A 15986-nucleotide genomic window follows, 5' to 3' on the forward strand; every position below is an offset into this window, starting at 1 on the left:
TGAGGGTGGTATGAGGGCCCGACAGCCACAGGTGGGGGTTGTGCTTACAGCCCAACACCGTGCAGGACGTTTGGCATTTGCCAGAGAACACCAAGATTGGCAAATTCGCCACTGGCGCCCTGTGCTCTTCACAGATGAAAGCAGGTTCACACTGAGCACATGAGCACATGTGACAGACGTGACAGAGTCTGGAGACGCCGTGGAGAACGTTCTGCTGCCTGCAACATCCTCCAGCATGACCGGTTTGGCGGTGGGTCAGTCATGGTGTGGGGTGGCATTTCTTTGGGGGGCCGCACAGCCCTCCATGTGCTCGCCAGAAGTAGCCTGACTGCCATTAGGTACCGAGATGAGATCCTCAGACCCCTTGTGAGACCATATGCTGGTGCGGTTGGCCCTGGTTCCTCCTAATGCAAGACAATGCTAGACCTCATGTGGCTGGAGTGTGTCAGCAGTTCCTGCAAGAGGAAGGCATTGATGCTATGGACTGGCCCGCCCGTTCCCCAGACCTGAATCCAATTGAGCACATCTGGGACATCATGTCTCGCTCCATCCACCAACGCCACGTTGCACCACAGACTGTCCAGGAGTTGGCGGATGCTTTAGTCCAGGTCTGGGAGGAGATCCCTCAGGAGATCATCCGCCACCTCATCAGGAGCATGGTCATACAGGCACGTGGAGGCCACACACACTACTGAGCCTCATTTTGACTTGTTTTAAGGACATAACATCAAAGTTGGATCAGCCTGTAGTGGATCAGCCTCTATCAGCCTTGGATCAGCCTCTATAACGTCTTTCTCTTCTTCTTTCACTGTAACAGCCTCATCCTCTACTTCTTGTTTTACTGTGACATCCTCCGCTTCCTTCTCCTCTTTCACCAGAAAGATCAGAGCTTCTTTCTCCATCCAGCAGATATTATCTTTAGCAGGAGAAGAGTAGCTTAGTGACCGCATGGTCGGGGATGTTAGCTAGCTAGGCTAATGCTAACTTAACCAGCCCGCCAGCTGACTAATAACAACAACACCGTAAATATGAAATTAAATCGGATAACAAACCAAGACGACAGAAGTGGTTTTAAAACACAGTGGCTAATAAAAAAAAACGAAAGCATCTAAAGAGCTTTATTGGTTCGGCTATTGTGTCCAGCAAGCTACCGAGGTGTCTGACTAACTATTGCTGCTGCTGAAAGAAGCGTTCCGTCCACTAAATGTAAAGAAAAAAGTATTTAATAAGAATATTTCATTCATTCAGATCTAGGATGTGTTATTTTAGTGTTCCCTTTATTTTTTTGAGCAGTGTACATTTTACATTGACTGCTATTTACACCGCTTGTGTTGCTTGTATTTCTCGATGTATAGGTCTTATTTGTGACAGCAGTTTTCAGCCCAGTTATTGCCATTTTAGTTTAGTTTTCCGTAGAGAAAGCTTGTGTAACTGTTTTTACTGGTCTCCTGGTTACACCTTGGAGCAAATATGGATGATTCTACATCCATCCAAGGGTCTTCTTGGGTAGTGTTACCTTGATTTAGTATTGAATTAATGCTGTGCTCTACAGTAGCCAGCTACATCCATGTGTTCAAATTAATTGCCTGTTAGCTCTCTGCTCACTGGTTCCAGAGCTAATGATGGCCTGTCTTACAGAGAAAGCTCATCAGAGAGTTCCTGACTCTTCAGGAGCCAGGCATACTGCCAAACTACATCACTGTCAATCACATGAGAAAGCCTTCCTGAAAAAGTGAGTGAAACCTGAAGTTTCAGACTCCAGTACAGTATGATCCACACAAATATATAGACATATGGATAGATAGGCCCACAGGGATAGACATCGAAACATAAGTGATTGATACAAGTTGTATGTCTTGTGTATAAACGGCAGAATGGAGACACATCCACGTCATTGAGCTGTTGAGGAGTAGATACTGTATATAGATAAAGCTGTGATAGTCTGAACAAAATGACCATTTCAACTACACTGAACAAAAATATAAACGCAACATGTAAAGTGTTGGTCCCATATTTCATGAGCTGAAATAAATATCCCTGACATTTTTAATACGCACAAAAAGCTTATTTCTCAAAAATGTGGTGCACACATTTGTTAGTGAACATTTCTACTTTTCCGAGCTCTGTTTGTTCACAGGAACCAGAATCCCTCTCGATGGAGGACAATGATGGAGGTGGAGAAGAGGGAGAAGGAAAAAGTTCTGCAGACTGGCTGTAAAAAAAAAAAACAGCAATGGAGAAACGGATGGAGAATTGTGAAAAGTATTGTCTCAGGTGCGGAATTGTGTCTGTCATAGTCTGAAGTACATGCTTCATGTGTCTTTGTTTTACTGTTCTGTCTAAATTATGTTGTCATGTTATGATTGTTAATATTAACACATTAGCTGACAATATGTTCAAACATTTGATAGAATATAAAATCTGATTTAAAAAGATTACTTTCTAGATAATGCTTGTCATAATTCTCAAATCAGTCAAATGTATCAGCCTCTCTAGGTCAAGAAAAGGCCTACATACAAACTCAATGGGCCATTAGTTGAGGCATTCTACCTTACATTCTACCTTAAATATATGTCTATATTTGGCTCTGCTTTTTCATATACATGAAACTCAAGGTCAAAGCACACCTCTTAGGTGTTCTCTATTGACCTGGAACCATATCTCAACAGTAGAGGAAGTGTGTGTTATCCGGTTTGCTCTGTATGTTGCAGAGGAAAGCCACATCACGTGAGCAGAGTACTCACTCAGGAAATAAGTCAATCAGTAACTGCATCTAAACTAGGAAGAGATAGCAGTGTTGCCGTGCAAGGATTTCTCTTTTCTGTTTCCTCTACATCTGTTTGTTCATTCTAATATGATGTCAACATGATTCATTTGTATCAAAAAGTCACAATTATTCACAATATTTCCATTTTTTATCAACTGTTTTTCAAAATAAATCTTATTATTTACTGTTTTAACAATTGTTTTCAGATTATTTTTTTTATAATTCACGTTGGCCTATATGTTAATGCCAGCTGAAGAACTGAACCACTAGTGTTACAAGGTAAGTGAATTACATGATTTTTACGAGCAGATACTGTATGTTGATGTAATGGTTATCAATATTGTTCAGTGAGTATCTTTGATTATTGATGTACTTATTGTTTAACTTTATTTGTTCTTCTGCTTAAACAAAACAGTTGTATGGCTTTCCTATCATGGAACAATCACTATGTCAAGTGTTTGTCTGTGCTTGACCACTTCTCTACTGAAGTGTGTGTGTATGAGTGGTTTTGATTACAGTATACCTGCAGTTTGTCCCCTTTTGGGGCATAGATGGATAACATCACTTTAATTTAGCTTTACAATGCTTTATTTGTCCTTACATTTTATTTTACACAATTATAGTGTTGCATGTGACTTTTATGTACAGGCCTACTCTATGCTACTTGACTAAAGTCCATCGTGTAATTTGAGAGAGCATACACTGTATGCTCATAAACCACCTCTTAACTTTTCAGGAAGTGTTAACGTGCACGTCTGTCTGCTTCTGCCCATGTCGTACTGTTAGCTATTGGAAACGGAGAATTATCAAAATAATATAAATGTGAGTTATACATAATTATTTTACAAGGCACAGTTGATTTAAAATGCATGTGTAATCACTATCAAATGTAATCTCTATAACCTGGGATTCCTGTGTTACTGGTTCCTTCACTTCCTTGTTACGACGTACATAGTGTGTTTATGAATACTGTAACTCATTCTAAGCTAGTCTATAACATGGATGAGGATAATGACGACGACAGAGGTATAGTAATATTCTATAAATGGTGTATTATTGTGAATGGTATGGGACACTTTAAGTGTACAAACCATGGTGACCTAATTTAACCTGCACCATCATTTAACCTGCGTTAATATGTTTCAATGCAAGACAGCTAAAGAACAGCATGTGAGAGGAAACCTCTGAGAGACGACATTAAAACAAAGTTACTCACCTGTGCAATGGCGAGTGAACGCTCCCCAAATGTTCATGGTAAGTAAATTCCAGTTCAGCTTTCCTGAATGTTTAGCCTACATTTGGACATGTTATTACTTTTTGATAATTCCTTCCTTTACACAGCGTGTGTTTGAAACACATTGTGTTAGTTAGACTGTGTGCTGAGCTTGTATCTGATGATTACCCTCTGATGCAGGGGGTCCTCCTCCCCAGTGTGATCTTAGACTCCTGCTGCTTGGAAGAGTAGGAGCTGGGAAGAGTACAGTAGCCAAAACCATCCTGGGCAGAGATAACTTCCGGAGTGAAGGAGGCATGTGTGTGAAGAAGCAGGGTGAGGTGGCTGGAAGGACTGTCACCGTGGTGGACACCCCGGGCTGGAACACTGTGAAGTACACGTCCACACACATCAAACAAGAAATTAAGAATAGTGTGACCCTATGTCCTCCAGGACCACATGCTCTTCTTCTGGTGGTTCCCATGGGCGACCCTCTCTCCTCCGCAGAAAGAAAGGCGATTCGGTATCACATGGAGCTATTGTCAGGTAGGGCATGGAGGTTTACCATGGTCTTGTTTGTCAGTGAGGCTGAGGAGAAATGCACATCCATTGAACAGAATCAGATGATCGACAGAGCAAAAAGTATTCTAGCGAAATGTGGAGACAGGCACCATCTCCTTGATTGTGGGAATTCTCCTACCCAGATTTCTGAGCTCCTGGTAAAGATAGACGCCATGGTAGAAGAAAACTGTGAAGAATTCTTAATCCCCCAAGTATACTATGAACTGATGGAGACTACAATGCCAAGGGAAGTGACCGAGCTGAGAAGGATGTATGAAGACCGAGAGGACAGACTGAAACAGAAATACAAAACAGAGTTGAAGGAAAAGGAAGACGAGCTGAAGAAGTATAGAGAAGAAGAGAAGCCTAAAGAAAGGTTGATGAAGAGGACAAGTAGCAGTCAACTACTTCCCCCCAGTAGTAAGTATGATAAGTTTAAAATTGCTTCTAAAGTAATTTCCACTTTGACATTTCAGACTAGATTTGCCCTAATGAAAAATGTATCAACCACTACAGAACTGTCCTATAAAAATAATCCACATAATAATTCACATTTCCTATTGCTGCAGGTTTATTTTCCTGCTGTAGCAAACTGGCTCAAATTAAGATCCTACATCTGTAACGGTGATCTGATTCATGAACTGTCTCTGTGTGTGTGTGTTTGTTCTTTGAAGTAAGCACAGAGAAGCAGGACAGGTCGGTAATGGCTGACCATCAGAAGGTGGACCTACAGGCCGTCAAGCAAGGATACAGGGAAGAGGCCTTGTCTGTGGTGGGCCACTACGTCAAACCACTAATAGTGATTATGACTGCTGTAGTGGGGGCACTCATGGGAGCAGTTGCAGGTGCACAACATGGAACACTTGGCGCGTGTATTGGGATTCCTATAGGCATTATTTTGGCTGTTCTTGTGAGTTACGCTGTCCGTGGAGCCGCCACAGCAGCAAGGGATATTTCCATCAAAGTCAAAGCTGAGGAAAATGAAAGCCAGAGGAGAGAAGAGAGAGCAGACTTCTTCTTAGATTCTCCAAAATCTAAAAGATTTGATAAGGATCAGTGACACTCTTTTGGATGTCAGCACTATTCTATTGCTACAGTGTGTCGTGTATGGACTGTGCTGTATGGACTGCCACTCTCATGGTTCACCTGACTTGACTGGCTGACCCCAGTGAAGAGACAGGACAGACTGCCCAGCAAACCGGGAACATACCCAGAACATAAGAAAGGGTTTTTATACAACATTAGGACGTTCTCCTAACATTCACAAAAACGCACCACATCTGTAACAACCACCATTCCCCAAACAGTTTCGTTATGTTTCCTGGTAATGTAATAACACAATGTACCAGCAATGTTTTTAGAACATACTGCTGCAACAAAATGTATGCGCAATGTTCTGGGAACGTTCTTGCAACATCAGGCGAATGTTTTATACAAACATTGTATAATTGTCAGCGCAACTGGACAGTTTTTGTGTTATGATAACATTTGCCGCAACCTAACAAATGTTCTGGGAATTTTCAGAGGAACAATTTTGGTTTGTTAGACACTCTCTCTCTCTCGCCCTCTCTCTCTCTCTCGCCCTCTCTCGCCCTCTCTCGCCCTCTCTCTCTCTCTCTCTCTCTCTCTCTCTCCCTCTCTCTCTCTCACCCTCTCTCTCTCTCACCCTCTCTCTCACCCTCTCTCTCTCACCCTCTCTCACCCTCTCTCTGTGTCTCTCTCTCTCACCCTCTCTCTCTCACCCTCTCTCTGTCACCCTCTCTCTCTCTCTCGCCCTCTCTCTCTCACCCTCTCGCCCTCTCTCTCTCTCTGTGTAACTGATGGTTGTTGTTGAGAGGTTTTTATTATTGTGTGGGGGTAAATGTCTGCACCCTTTGCGACCTGATGGATTGTGTTGATCTGAGTCCTACTATACTATTATCTGGTGTAGTCATGTTATCCAGTAGCTGTAGATGTATATCAGTAGTAGAATCTTTCTGTACAAACAGCAAGGGAATTTACTCAAACGAAAGGGCAGTTTGCTCTGGATTTACTCTGACAGCCGCGGAAGAGAAGGATGGTAGCAGACTTGAGAACTTTGGGAAGACATGAATCATATTCTTCTCAGCTTTTTAAATGATCACTGTTCAAGGATTTCACAGAGACACATTTAACATACAGCACAGTAGGCTTGAGCACGAATGCATATATTTCAGTGAATTAAATAAACAAATGTGAGATGCCATATACTCTTTTGCAATAAAAAAAGGTGATACATTGTAAGGATGAATTCAAAACGGTTCTGTTTTCATATTGTACTTTATTTCAAAACTGTATCACCACAGAATTCCCTCTGTTGACCCACAGTTTTCTCATACTGTATTTGTTCACTCAAAAGTCTGCACTGAAGCGCTCACTAAACCCACCTTATTACAGTGCACCTCACCCTGGTACCCAGCTAACCAAGAGATTTTTGCACTGAACATTCTATTCTATACTTAATTCATCTTTAACATGATATAAAAAATTAAACACAAATCCTAGTATAGAAGCCTATGTGTCTTTGAATGTTTTCTCTAAATGAAATGAAATGTTTTCAAATTATGATTGTTTAAATTAACACATTTGCTGACAATATGTTACAGACGTGTTTAATATGTTATATGTACACCCTCTATTCGAATACTTATGAAATGCACGTTGTTATATTTGGTAACACTTACTTATTTTCCATCGAGTCCAACCTCATTCGATGCATTGTGGGTGGAGCTATGTCTACATAAGGGTGCTAATTAAAAAAACTCACAAAAGCTCTGATGAAGGCCGTGAGGCCGTTATGTAAAGCTTATTAAAGAGTAGTGATACAAGCAAGAGCATTGTGCGGGTTTCTTCTTTTTTCTCATCTGACAATATGTTTCAAAAAATTATATACATAATCAGATTTTTTTGGAAAGAAAATATACTCTAACCAAAAATGTAGCAGAACACACGTGCAGCTTGCTCCTCACATTGCACTGCAACATCATTCTGGATCTTGAACTTCTGTTGGTCATACTATTATTACAATTCATGCTCAAACCTGTATGATAATCCAAAATAAATCTTTGGCACCTGCACGGATCGAAGGGTGAAATGTCGAGCACAGGATTATAGGGCACTGGTGTAATGAGGACAAAACAAAAAAACATGGCACGCAAGGAAGAGGCTGACAGCAGGCCATAAACAGCAGGACATAAACAACAGGACATAAACAACAGGTCATAAACAGCAGGACATAAACAGCAGGACATAAACAACAGGCCATAAACAACAGGACATAAACAACAGGACATAAACAGCAGGACATAAACAGCAGGACATAAACAACAGGCCATAAACAACAGGACATAAACAGCAGGACATAAACAGCAGGACATAAACAGCAGGACATAAACAACAGGCCATAAACAACAGGACATAAACAACAGGACATAAACAACAGGACATAAACAACAGGACATAAACAACAGGACATAAACAGCAGGACATAAACAGCAGGACATAAACAACAGGACATAAACAGCAGGACATAAACAACAGGACATAAACAACAGGACATAAACAACAGGACATAAACAACAGGACATAAACAACAGGACATAAACAGCAGGACATAAACAGCAGGACATAAACAACAGGCCATAAACAACAGGACATAAACAACAGGACATAAACAACAGGACATAAACAACAGGCCATAAACAGCAGGACATAAACAGCAGGACATAAACAACAGGCCATAAACAACAGGTCATAAACAACAGGTCATAAACAACAGGACATAAACAACAGGACATAAACAACAGGACATAAACAACAGGTCATAAACAACAGGTCATAAACAACAGGACATAAACAACAGGACATAAACAACAGGCCATAAACAACAGGACATAAACAGCAGGTCATAAACAACAGGCCATAAACAACAGGACATAAACAACAGGTCATAAACAGCAGGACATAAACAACAGGACATAAACAACAGGACATAAACAACAGGCCATAAACAGCAGGACATAAACAACAGGACATAAACAACAGGACATAAACAACAGGACATAAACAACAGGACATAAACAACAGGTCATAAACAACAGGACATAAACAACAGGCCATAAACAGCAGGACATAAACAACAGGACATAAACAACAGGACATAAACAACAGGACATAAACAACAGGACATAAACAGCAGGACATAAACAACAGCCACTGGTAAGAAGATATAAAGGGGGTGAAATTAGATTGAAACATGGCTGAGTCTGGGGGTCATAGTGGGGGGTCAAAACATGGCGGAGTCTAGGGTTCATAGTGTGGGGTCGAAACATAGCTGAGTCTAGGGGTCATAGTGGGGGGTCGAAACATAGCTAAGTCTAGGGGTCATAGTGGGGGGTCGAAACATAGCTGAGTCTAGGGGTCATAGTGGGGGGTCAAAACATGGCGGAGTCTGGGGGTCATAGTGGGGGGTCAAAACATGGCGGAGTCTGGGGGTCATAGTGGGGGGTCAAAACATGGCTGAGTCTGGGGGTCATAGTGGGGGGTCAAAACATGGCGGAGTCTGGGGGTCATAGTGGGGGGTCAAAACATGGCTGAGTCTGGGGGTCATAGTGGGGGGTCAAAACATGGCTGAGTCTGGGGGTCATAGTGGGGGGTCAAAACATGGCGGAGTCTGGGGGTCATAGTGGGGGGTCAAAACATGGCTGAGTCTGGGGGTCATAGTAGAGGATCAATGTGGAAACCTGGATTGAAGAGGCGGGGAAGCTACAGGTTGCTCCCCCCAACTGTGCATATGAATTGATGACACTAGCTAAATACAGAGGTAACGTTACAATAAATCCCAACTAATGTGGCTTGGGGCAACTCCCTGAGCTCTGCATACAAATGTTGTTCTGTTGAAACAGCCCAATAATGATGGGTGAGTACTGCAATCAATCAATCAAATGATTTATATTGTATTTCTTTATAAAGCCCTTTTTACATCAGCAGTAGTCACACGGTGCTTTACAGATGCCCAGTCTAAAACCCCAAAGAGCCAGCAATGCAGAAGCAGAAGCACAGTGGGCAGAACACCAGGCTCAGAGGGCTGCCAGTCCTATTCTGGCTGTACCATTATAAACTTAATTTATATTAATACAGTACTTTCTGTAGTTGTGTCTGTGTTTTTTCCCCCTGATTTTAAGTGACTGATGATGCAGAAGACACGTTTAAGAGGCTAAAAGAGGAACTGGTTCTAAACAGAACCAGGAACTACATGAGCTGAAAGCAGACCTAAACAGAACCAGGAACTAAATGAGCTGAAAGCAGACCTAAACAGAACCAGGAACTACATGAGCTGAAAGCAGACCTAAACAGAACCAGGAACTACATGAGCTGAAAGCAGACCTAAACAGAACCAGGAACTAAATGAGCTGAAAGCAGAGGTGGACATGCAGAAGCAATACGAGCAGAAAGCAGAGGTGGACAGAGGTGTGCAGAAGCAGTACGAGCTGAAAGCTGAGTTTGAAAGACTGTTTCAGGAACAGGAGGAGACGAAAGTTCTTGCTGTCTATATTTGTATTCTGCACATTTTACAGTGGAGACTGGTGTTGTATAGCATTGAAAAACTCAGTTGGCTTTGCACAGTGCACATTATGGGCTTTGTGCTTTTTATAACATTTAAGATAAAATCCTATTCTATTATAAAGGTTCATTGTATAATAAAGATATCATCTTTAAATTATCGTCTGCTTGAGATCTGTGTACTGGACTGTAATACAGTGGCCGATATGCTCCTCCTGAATATGGCGTCTTCTGCTCTGATTTTACGTCACGGGGGGCGTTCCCATTTTATGCAGAATTCAGTACGGCGCTATGGTGTCACTTGACGTTTCGGTTTTACGCACGAAACCCCTCTGCTGTATTCCCACAAGTATTATGCTCTTGCTTTACGTTCATTTAGCCTATTTTGTGAAATTCGTTGATATTTTGTCAAAATATAATTTAATTTAAATGTATGTTACATTCGAAATGCGATAGGCCTATGTGTGAGTGAGAGATGATACCAAATGGGCTTTTCAGACAGAAGACGGCGAAGACCTGATCCATGAACTGCTTGATATCGACCTCGTTTTATTTGTCATATTCTATTCAAAGTTCTGTATTCTGATGTCGACAACATGAGAAAGGCATTCATAAAACACGTCAAAATGTTTCCGTGGCTTACCAACGTAACCCTCTACGGTTGCCTGTTTGCCGGTGGGGATTTCGTTCACCAGGTGTTCTCGCGCAATGAAAAAATGGACTGGAGGCACACGCGCAATGTGGCAGTGGTCGCTTTCAGTTTCCATGGCAACTTTAACTTCTTCTGGATGCGGTTTTTGGAGCGCAGATTTCCCGGGAATTCGGTCAGGATGGTTGTGCGTAAACTTTTCTTGGACCAGACCACAGCCGCTCCTCTGGCCACTAGTGTATTCTACACAGGTTAGTCAGAGCGATCGAGAACAAAGTTCACTCTGTCTGTATGTATGTAGGCCTAACTGAGGTCACGTGAAAGTGAGCTGAAAGCACAGATGTGAGCTCCATATATGACATATCGGATATTTAAAACCTACTAATGTTGGTTTCAACCAAATAAAGTAGCCATTCAAGTAAATTGTTGTCTCTAAATGTAGGCTAGTAGATATTTGACTTAACACACTGAGCTGTGTTCTCCCTAGGGGTGAGTTTCTTGGAGGGCAAAGAGGACATTTTCCAGGACTGGAGTGAGAAGTTCCTGAATACATATAAGGTGAGTCTATAGTCTGAAGAGAAATTCCAATCATGCCTGCCGTTATAGGGTCCTGTTTTACTGGTCAGGTCAGTCAGTTGGTTAGGAAAAAACCCTGCCACTACTCAGTAGTGATGCGGAGGTTGACTCATAACCCGCAGTGCCGGCTATGTTATGCGTGATGATTGTGAGGCACTATACAAATTCGATAGTCACAAGACGACTTTAAATAGGGAAGTTCAAGGGAACTGTAGCCTACTGTTCAGATGGGTTAAATGGAAGCTGAAATCGGGGCGGCAGGTAGCCTTGGACTAGTAACTGAAAGGTTGCAAGCTGGAATCCCCGAGCTAAAAAGGTAAACATCTGACGTTCTGCCCCTGAACAAGGCACTGTTCCTAGGCCATCATTGAAAATAAGAATTTGTTCTCAACTGACTTGCCTGGTTAAATAAAGTATATATTTTTTTTAATCTGGTAGACTGTAGGTCTATAACCTCCAGTGGTTGAAAAAGTACCCAGTTGTCATACTTGAGTAAATATTTACTTGATTAAAAGTATTTGGTTTAGAATATACTTAAGTATCAAAGTAAATGTAATTACAACAATATACTTAAGTATCAAAATAAAAGTATAAATAATTTCAAATTCCTTTTAATAAGCAAACCATTTTCTTATTTTTATGTATTTACAGATAGCCAGAGGCACACTCCAACATTCCAACATAATTTACATTTAGTGAGTCCGCCAGATCAGAGGCAGTAGGGATGACCAGGGATGTTCTGTTGATAAGTGTGTGAATTTGACAATTTTCCTGTCCTGCTAAGCATTCAAAATGTAACGAGTACTTTTGAGTGTCAAGGACCATGAGCGTGCATGACCACCTCCCGGGTGGCGCAGTGGTCTAGGGCACTGCATCGCAGTGCTAGCTGCGCCACCAGAATCTCTGGGTTCGCGCCCAGGCTCTGTCGCAGCCGGCCGCAACCGGGAGGTCCGTGGGGCGACGCACAATTGGCATAGCGTCGTCCGGGTTAGGGAGGGTTTGGCCGGTAGGGATATCCTTGTCTCAGTATGTAAAATGTAATAAAATGTATGCACTCTACTGTAAGTCGCTCTGGATAAGAGCGTCTGCTAAATGACTAAAATGTAAAAAATGTAAGGAAAATTTATGGAGAAAAGGTACATTATTTTCTGTAGGAATGTAGTGAAGTAAAAGTGAAAGTAGTCAAAAATATAAATAGTAATGTAAAGTACAGATGCCCCCAAAAACTACATAAGTACTACTTTCAAGTATTTTTACTTAAGTACTTTACACCACTGATAACCTCTCACATAGCCTTAATATTAACTACTGCAGAATAGTACTTTCTGGCAGTAAAATAATACACCAAATGTAGGCAAAATGTTGCCTTGGGAACAGGAGTGGAGCATCTTTCAGCATCTTGAGAGAATGAGAATGCTCAGTTAGATATCATCTGTAGAGGTGGTATCTTTATCAGCGTCATAAAATATTACTATTTCAACCACATAAAATATGCAAGCCTATCTGAAATCTTATCAGAAACATGTTGGGTCTTTTCACAGCTTTCTATTTCCTTACAACCAGTCAAACTGATGCCATTTGGACATTTTGCACAGGAAATCTTTCCCATTTAGTTTTTTATTGTTTTTTATCCTCGGTCCCTAAACAACTTTGCTCCGTGAAAGATGATGACAGAGAAAACTTTACCGATGTCAACCAGATTGAAGCATTTATTTAGTCTTCTAGGGCAACATATAATGACAGAATAGAAGCTGAATGTATCTAATTATAGACAAGTTGACTAACAAATAGCCTACCAAAATGTCAAGAATTATAAGCAGAAACATCTAAACCATGCAACAAAAAAATCCTGCACAAACTGTCCAAAAATTGTTTCCGCCATCTTTGACTGTAGCCTACAACGCATTTTCTATATTTGCGTGTTAGATTTTCACTTTATCACATATAGTCAGCCCCCCTTCTTTTTTCCCCTTCTTTTTTGGGGGGGAGGGGAGGTACTTTTCACCCCTTTTTCGCCCCAATTTCGTGTTATCCAATTGGTAGTTACAGTCTTGTCCCATCGCTGCAACTCCCGTACGGACTCGGGAGAGGCGACGGTCGAGAGCCATGCGTCCTCTGAAACACGACCCCGCCAAGCCGACTTGCTTCTTGACATACTGCTCGCTTAACCCGGAAGCCAGCCGCACCAATGTGTCGGAGGAAACACCGTACTGCTGGTGACCGAAGTCAGCGTGCATGCGCCCGGCCCATCACAAGGAGTCGCTAGAGCGCAATGGGACAAGAACTTCCCAGCCGCCTACCCTCCCCTAACCTGGAGCTGTCTAAAAACAGCTCAAAGTCTAAAAACATGGACAAAGTCTGATCTTGTAATGGTTGCTATGCTTTTCTCTTGCAGACTGGACTCATGTTCTGGCCATTCATGCAGGTAAATGACCGTCTTTGTATAATCATATCTTGTATATGAAAGCCTTGAACAACGCACATCCTATCCACCCAGTACTACTAACTTGAACAATGTCAATCATTAGGGTTTCATGATATATTTACTGTATCCCATGAACATTTATAAATGTACAATGAACAAGACTTTGCTCTCTCACCTACCTCCCACTCTTCCTCCTCTCCCCTCATCTCTTCTTTCCCCTCTCTCCTAGTTCCTGAACTTTTCCATGGTGCCTCTGTACATGCGGACCACCTTCACAGGGTGCTGTGCCTTCGTGTGGGCCACCTTCCTGTGTTTTTCACGTCAGAGTGGGGACGGCACGGCTGACGCCGCCCTCGCATGGATGTTTACTCCAAAACAGGATACGACGACAGAGCCTGAAGCGGAGAAACTAGGGCCCAAAGTGGACCAGACAGGGCCAAAAGTGGATCAGACAGGGCCCAAAGTGGACCAGACAGGGCCCAAACTAGACACAGAAGGACCCAAACCGGAGAACTCAAGCTCCAAAGAGGAGACACAAACACCCACTGTTAAGCAGGACGACCAAGCACGAACAAAGGAGGTGGAGGCTAGTTTGAACAAGGGCGCACAAACTGACACAACACCTAGCCAGGAGAAGGGACCACAGACAAGCACTGACTCAAAATGAATCTCTGGTAGATTCTAGTTCTATAGAACCTTCAGATAAGAATACTGTCTATTTATGAATCTTATATCTCAAAATGTTCTCATCTCGAAACGTTCAATTCCAATGTGCTATGCTACTGCACAAGATGACGGCAGGGTGTAACGTAATGCTATACCAAGAGGCTTTGTATTTATTAAAATTGTTATTGATAACAATTGAATCCAGCATTCTTAAACAAACCATACTTGAACATAGAAGTGCTTGTACTAGTTGATAATCAATGCTCGATATAGATTTTTGCTTGATATTATTATCCGTTAAAAAATGTTTGAAAAGATTTTCCATTGCATGTCCTGAATGAACATAACTCTGAAGTGGCTCCTACGCAGATGATATTCACATCACAGATCTGCTTCCCCTCAGAATCTGCTTCCCCTCAGAATCTGCTTCCCCAAGCAGACATCTGTGTCCACCCTCCTCCTCCTTCACCTCATCAAGCAGACGTCTGTCCACCCTCCTCCTTCTGTCAAGGCTCTCATTATGCTGACCAGTTGATTGATAAACAGATGTTCAGGGTATTGATTAGGCATTTGTTTTAATGCAATTAGTGTGATTACACTGGGTTAATTAGAATATGTGTCTGGCTTGGCTCTGCCAATGATGACAGTGAAGCTACGTTGATAGGGGAGCCTGGTATTTCTTTTAATAGTGATTGTGGAAACTGGGGAGGATCAAATTGTACTGTATGTCTGAATAACTGGGATTACAGTAGATATTGTGTGGAGAACGCTGAAACTACTGCTGTTGTCATGATATATATTATATTTCCTATCATGTCTGTACATGATCCAACTAGTACATAAGGTTTAGCAGGGCATTATGTACCTGTCGGTACTATAGGGCTATATTCAATTGTTTTTATCTGTGGGATCAATCTAAAAACATATCTGTATTTCTACTAGTACACAATTGTTATACATTGTAATATGATTAATATGATATTTCACTAAATATTTCGAATGTAGGCCTATTGGTGCACATCAATCCAAGTCTATTGTGAGACTAACCTTGCCTCAGATTAAATATATTTATTATTGTAAATTAAAATAAAAACATCATCAATGCTGATCTGTTCTCTTTTTTAATTAATCTCTTAACACGTTTATTTTACACATCAAAAACGTCCAAGTGAAACTGATTATTGGCCCAGTCATGTGCATCAACATAGCAACAGCCTATAGGTTCAACAGCGTGAAATGAGTCATCACGTCAGAGCCATATTGAACAGACCCCTAACAGGGTCCCACCTGCTCTGGCTACTCAGCTTCAATGCATAGCCCTGGAGTATCTTCAATTCTTTGACATTCACTCGTTTGAAGGACTTGCTATTTCGAGAGTGATACTGTATTAGTGAAACATTTTCCTATAAATGTAAGCCTTCTGCTCCACATATTCAGCACCTAGGCCTAGTGATATCTTGACATCTTCATTGAAAAAAATGCTATTGCTAGAAATTCTTCTAATAAATAATTGTATGGAAAACTAGTAGAAACGTATAGAAAATGTCGA

General features: G+C 41.6%; 2 protein-coding genes across 4 annotated transcripts; both read left to right on the plus strand.

Moving 5' to 3' along the window:
- Nucleotides 1–2789: 2789 nt before the first annotated feature.
- Nucleotides 2790–6169, plus strand: LOC120027814 (GTPase IMAP family member 4-like). 3 transcript variants are annotated; one of them, XM_038972871.1, is made up of 5 exons: nt 2790–3046; nt 3504–3589; nt 3920–4021; nt 4182–4961; nt 5216–6169. In XM_038972871.1, exons 3-5 carry the CDS (start codon nt 3991–3993, stop codon nt 5599–5601), a joined length of 1197 nt encoding a protein of 398 aa, XP_038828799.1. In that variant the 5' UTR covers nt 2790–3046; nt 3504–3589; nt 3920–3990; the 3' UTR covers nt 5602–6169. The 3 variants fall into 3 exon arrangements, with proteins under 3 accessions (XP_038828799.1, XP_038828806.1, XP_038828792.1); XM_038972878.1 differs by having other exon boundaries at nt 3924–4021; XM_038972864.1 differs by lacking the exon at nt 3504–3589.
- Nucleotides 6170–10414: 4245 nt separating this feature from the next.
- Nucleotides 10415–15536, plus strand: LOC120017502 (mpv17-like protein). Its single transcript, XM_038960295.1, has 4 exons — nt 10415–11021; nt 11258–11328; nt 13742–13771; nt 14001–15536. The coding sequence occupies exons 1-4, from the start codon at nt 10718–10720 to the stop codon at nt 14436–14438; spliced, it is 843 nt and encodes a 280-aa protein (XP_038816223.1). The 5' UTR covers nt 10415–10717; the 3' UTR covers nt 14439–15536.
- Nucleotides 15537–15986: the final 450 nt, after the last annotated feature.

Source organism: Salvelinus namaycush, chromosome 2 (assembly GCF_016432855.1).
Source record: "Salvelinus namaycush isolate Seneca chromosome 2, SaNama_1.0, whole genome shotgun sequence".
Lineage (NCBI taxonomy): Eukaryota > Metazoa > Chordata > Actinopteri > Salmoniformes > Salmonidae > Salvelinus > Salvelinus namaycush.

Coding starts and splice junctions, on each gene's coding strand:
- LOC120027814 (XM_038972871.1), top strand. CDS start 3,991: ATGGCGAGTGAACGCTCCCCAAATGTTCATG. Junction 4,022..4,181: donor ACGCTCCCCAAATGTTCATG/GTAAGTAAATTC, acceptor CCTCTGATGCAG/GGGGTCCTCCTCCCCAGTGT. Junction 4,962..5,215: donor TCAACTACTTCCCCCCAGTA/GTAAGTATGATA, acceptor TGTTCTTTGAAG/TAAGCACAGAGAAGCAGGAC.
- LOC120017502 (XM_038960295.1), top strand. CDS start 10,718: ATGAGAAAGGCATTCATAAAACACGTCAAAATGTTTCCGTGGCTTACC. Junction 11,329..13,741: donor AGTTCCTGAATACATATAAG/GTGAGTCTATAG, acceptor TTTCTCTTGCAG/ACTGGACTCATGTTCTGGCC. Junction 13,772..14,000: donor TGTTCTGGCCATTCATGCAG/GTAAATGACCGT, acceptor CCTCTCTCCTAG/TTCCTGAACTTTTCCATGGT.